The following is a 5,073-nucleotide window of genomic DNA, read 5'->3' on the forward strand; positions in this document are numbered from 1 at the left end:
CCCAGGAAGCCGTGAAGACAAAGCTGGAGAGTCCCCTCCGCCACACCTAAGGCTGGAGAAGCTCCGCTGTGAGTCTTGCTGCCTTTTCTGGATCCTTCCTTCTGCCTTCCCTGACCAGAAAGAAGGGAGTGTCCTGAAAAGCAGCTGCAGATACACTTGTCTACGCGTGCCTCACAAGCGTCCTGTGAACCCCTATGACTTTATTACTGCTTCAGGAAGAGACAGATCTGGGAGTTCCCTGGTGGCCTAGTGACTGGGATTTCACTATGAAGGTCTGGGTTCGATCCCTGGTCGGGGGACCAACCTTCAAGCCTTGAGGCCTGGCCAAAATACAAAAAGAAAAAAAAAACCCAGAAAGGCAAATCTGCAAACAGCCAGAATTTAGAAGTCATGCTGAATGTGAAATTCAAGCTATCTGGGAGGACTGTAATTTACATGACAAGGTCACAGGTGATGTGAAAGAGTGGTCTGAAGTACCCTTTATACCAAAGGAAAGATGAAATTTCCATAGAAGACAACGAAAACATTGGAGCTTTCCTCCACATCTGAGTTCACGGATTCCTGCATTTTCCCCACAGACTCCAGGTTAAGACCACAAAGTGACCCTCGTGTGTGGACTGTAGCCTGCCAGGCTCCTCTGTCCATGGGATTCTCCAGGCAAGAATACTGGAGTGGGATACCATGCCCTTCTCCAGGGGATCTTCCTGACCCAGGGATCAAACCCAGGTTTCCTGCACTGTAGGCAAGATTCTTTACCATCTGAGCTACCAGAGAAGCCCAAGTGATCCTCAACAGGCATTTAAATTTAAAATTAGAGAAGAGGAACATGTCGGCGAGGATCTCCCCCAAGAGAGGAGGATCCCTCTGGAAACCTTCGCTGGTCTGGGGATCTGAGCCCAGACTTTGCAGCCAGACCTCCTCCCCCCGAATCCCGACTCTGCCACTCGTGCCGTGTGACAGGCTGAGCCTCTGTGTCCTCTGGGCCTGCGCTGTCTCCTTCTGCAAGCAGGGAAGCAGAAGTCCTGTCCCTCTAGGGCCGTCGGGCAGAGAGCTGAGGGGGGACAGGGCAGCCTCTGCACCGTGGCTGAGGGGCAGGCTGCTGCAGTCTGATGGAGGTGTTGAGAGAATGTGCCAGGCCTGGGGGCTGCTTTCCTTTCCCTTCAGGCTGTAACAGATGCCCCCTTTCAAGAAGTGGGGTCCTGGGGATGCCTGGCTCTGGCCATTTCCATGTTGATCTCTTGGCCTGGAGGCCTCCCTCCCTTAACCCCACCTGGCCAGCTCTCACTCAGCCTTTATACTTAGCTCAGATAGTGCCCCCTCTGAGAAGGCTTCCCTGAAGCACACCCACCACTGGGCTTATGCCTGAGCACAGGGCGCTAGACCTGTTACTATCAATGCAGTTGCAACAGCCAGCTGCCTCCATCAGCTTCTGTATCCACTTCTCATGGGGAACCCCTGGCTGATCCCTGGGCTCTTCATTTCTCTGGTGTCCAAGGATCCATCTGTGGCCTAGGCCTTAGCAACTGTATGCTGAGTGAGTGAATGGGTGAATGAATGATTGAGTGGCTTCCCCAAGTCCCTGTACACTCAGAGAATCCTGGAATTGAGCCTGGACAGCTCAGGCTCCCTGGATGGCCTTGCAGCAGAGAGCCAGGGTGGGGCCTCTGGGAGCCCCGAATCCTCAGAGATTATGGGATCCGGTGGGGTCTGCATGGGCAGGCCCTGCTTTCTGTCAGAATCACCCAGCCCTGGGGTGTTGGACCCCCTCCTGCCTCCTACTGCAGCTCTGCTCAGTGAGCTCCGCCCCAGAGGCCTCGTCCCCACAAACTCAGAAGCCTTTGTTCGCATCCCCGGCCAAGGAGCACCCTGGACCCACTGTAGCTGCAGAAGCTGGATTTATTGGTGGATTCTGATTCAGGGCTGCAGTCAGGTCCCTGCTGCCTTGTGCCCACCACCAACCAGATGGCCTTGGCAGGGTAACCCACAGCTCAGACCTGGAAATTCAGGAATGGTCATTTCTCTTTGGTTGCGGTGCTATTTGTTTAAGAATGAAGGATAACCCCATTCAAAGCCAATGCTGGTAATGCCCAGAAGCTTGTAGTGGCCACAGACTCTGATGAGCACCTTGTCACTTTCATCAGGGAAAGCAATAAAGGTGTTGCCATCTTCCTTCCCAAATGGGAACCACCTCCCTCGGTCCGTGTATATGACCAAGTGGCGGAGGAAATTCTTATAGGAGCCGTAGATTCCTGTAATGTGTTCTTCGGGCAGCAGAATGACTTCCTGAGGTGTCCCACCTGGGGCTCCATATTTCTCACTCCAGGAGGAGCCAAACCTCACCTGGATACTGGAAGAAAGGGCGAGCTTTGAAGGTCCAGGGTCTGGGTAACCCACAAATCCCCAGTCCTGTAAACACCACCCCTCTATGCCCAGCAAGGACAGCCTATCACTGCACCATAAATCCCTGAGCTCGTGACTTTGGGGCCTGAGTCAGGCTTCCTGGTCTCAGCACCTGCTCTGCCACTTTCAGGCTCCGTGATTTGGGGCTTGTTGACCAGCCTCTCCAGGGCTCAGTTTGCTCATCTGCAAAGTGGGACTGATTTGGGGGAGCAGTCACTGAGATCTTCCATCAGGAGAGCTCCCCAAGGTGCCCAGTCACCGTGACCCTCAGGAGGTACAGCTGGTCTCCTGGCTCAGAGCAGGGAGCTGACCCCCGGCCCAGCATTTGGAGCCCCAGTCACTGCACTAGGCCAGGTGGGGGCCCCAGGAGCAGGTGACCCGTCTCTGTGACCTTCCCCCACCTCAGTGTCCATCCCAGAGTGTCCCCTCCTCACTGGCCCCGCCCACACTCTGGCCCCCATGGTGTCTGCTGCTCAGGCCCATTCCTTCTCCCCAGGTCCCTGGGACCCTGAAAATGCAGAGCAAATATCTACCCCAGGCCTGGAGCAAAGCACCCATTTAACCATTAGGGGAAGACCCTGGGCTTGCTGCCTCTACACTTCTAGTGTTCAATCAGTGGTCCTCTTTCCTTTTCTCTTTGACCCTAACCTGGGCAGAACTGCTTTCCCATAGGCATTCTCAAACTGAGAGACCATTTCTGGTTGAGCTGAGTTGGGGTTGAAAGGCGACAGTGGGGAGAAGCACCCCTCCCTTTCGGTCATCCCAGGAAGCAGAGGCCGGACTTGCAGGAGGATAGGGGAGGGGACAGGGCTGGGGTGCAGGGGAGGAAACAGCAGAGGAAGAGGGACAGACCTCAGCTGACTCAGGAGACATCAGGACCCCAGTGAGGGTGCTGAGAGGAGGGACCAGCCCCCTCCCCAGGTTCCTGAGACTGGGGCAGGGGCTGGGACACAGTGAGGGGCTCCCGGGCCCTGCTCAACTCACCTCTTGATTAGGCCCAGAGGACCTATGAACACTCGAATCCCGGTGATATCGTTTTGGAAGTCTCTAGAGGTACTGAAATAGGTACCTCCTCCAGGCCCATACTTCTCTATTAGATGAAAGAACCAGGTGGGGAAGAGAAAAAAATAAGCACACGGTGACGTGTTGGCTGTTTCTACCCAGAGGAGGACACAGCCCCTCAGACGAGGGGACAGGCCTGAGAGCAGAGTCCATCTGTGACAAGGGCTGGCCCAGACCCCAGCTGTGGACAGAGGGAGGGGTGAAGGGGGCCTCCAGGGGGGTGGGCTGGGGGGACCCCCAGCCAGACTTACGCTGTGCCCAGCAGGTGGGGCTCCACAGGAAGGCGAGGGTCAGCCACAGCAGCATGGCTTCTGGCTGGAGTTTCAAGGGCTCCTGGGGAGAATAGCACAGGCCTACGATCTCAGAGAGGGGCCTCCCCTGACCTCGTGGGCCCAAGCATGGTGGGGGCGGGGCCTTACCTGGCCTGCGGAGTCTGTCTTTTGGTACCTGGATGTCCGCCACTGGGCCTTTTATACCCTCCTGGGCCATGTGGGCCCCCCTCCAGGAGGAAGGAGTCAAGGGGTCAGCAGGGAGCAGGAAGGAGCTGGTGGGGGGGTCTTCTGGGGGAATCCCCAGAGCCATCCAGTGGAGAGGCTCCCGGATATGCTGTGTTTATTGTTTTGGCCCCGCAGCCTACACAAATACACGGAGACAATGACAGGTATTTTACTCTGACCTCTGGGTCTCTCTTCTGGGCCCTTGCACTTGACCTTGACTTCAGAGGTGGGGGAGGTGTCCTAGAGCCCTTCCCAGTTGACCAAACAGGGTCAGCCTCACAGGGGTGCTTCAGGGTAGCTGCCTGCTTCGTGGGGCCCAGGGCTCCTGCCTCGTGTAGAACCCAGTTCAAGGTCCAGAACCCCCACGTGATGACAAGGAGAAGGGGCACAGATAGTGGCCTGGCATGTGCCAGTTTCACTGGGGAAGAGCTGGCTTCCAGGAACCGGGGACTCTGGCTTTATCGGGATGGTAGTGCGGGGGCCTTGGTGTCAGAGTGGAGGCCCTGTCTAGCTGCCACCTCCCTTACTTACATCATGACCCGGGGTCAGGGGTCAGCACACTGTGATCCGCAGGCCAAGTTCCGCCTGCCATCGCATCTTACACAATCCGTGAGCTAAGAATACATTTTACATTTTAAATGATTAGTAAAAATTCAGAAGAATAATGTGAGATTTGAAAAGTTCATGAAATGTCAATGCCATTGCCAATAAACAAGTGTTATCACCCTTTTGGGTTTCCCTACAGGCTCAGCGGTAAAGAACCCGCCTGCAATGCAGAAGATACAGACATGGCTTCAATCCCTGAGTCAAGAAGGTCCGCTGGAGGAGGGCATGGCAACCCACTCCAGAATTCTTGCCTGGAGAATCCTATGGAGAGAGGAGCCTTGTCGGCTACAGTCCACAGGGTCATGAAAAGTCGGACACGACCGGGCAACTCAGCACACATGGAGCAGAGAGCAGCCTTGTCCAGAAGCTGGCCCCTCCTTCTGGGCCTGCACTGGTCCCCCTGGACAGGCTCCTTAGGGCTCAGGCCCCCCTGATTCCTGTGGCAAAGGTGAGGCCTTCACCTGACCTCCAGAGCTCCACATACGCCCCCAGAGTCCTCCAGCCCCAT

At 55.9% G+C, this 5,073-nt stretch overlaps 1 protein-coding gene across 1 annotated transcript; it reads right to left on the bottom strand.

Moving 5' to 3' along the window:
* Window positions 1-1,908: 1,908 nt before the first annotated feature.
* On the bottom strand, window positions 1,909-5,073 carry LOC104988966 (zymogen granule protein 16 homolog B-like). Its single transcript, XM_010840470.1, has 5 exons — window positions 5,027-5,073; window positions 3,882-3,909; window positions 3,714-3,795; window positions 3,385-3,490; window positions 1,909-2,347 (listed from the first exon to the last, which is right to left on the bottom strand). Exons 1-5 carry the CDS (start codon window positions 5,071-5,073, stop codon window positions 2,035-2,037), a joined length of 576 nt encoding a protein of 191 aa, XP_010838772.1. The 3' UTR covers window positions 1,909-2,034.

This window comes from Bison bison, unplaced genomic scaffold, assembly GCF_000754665.1.
Source record: "Bison bison bison isolate TAMUID 2011002044 unplaced genomic scaffold, Bison_UMD1.0 scf7180017864144, whole genome shotgun sequence".
NCBI lineage: Eukaryota > Metazoa > Chordata > Mammalia > Artiodactyla > Bovidae > Bison > Bison bison.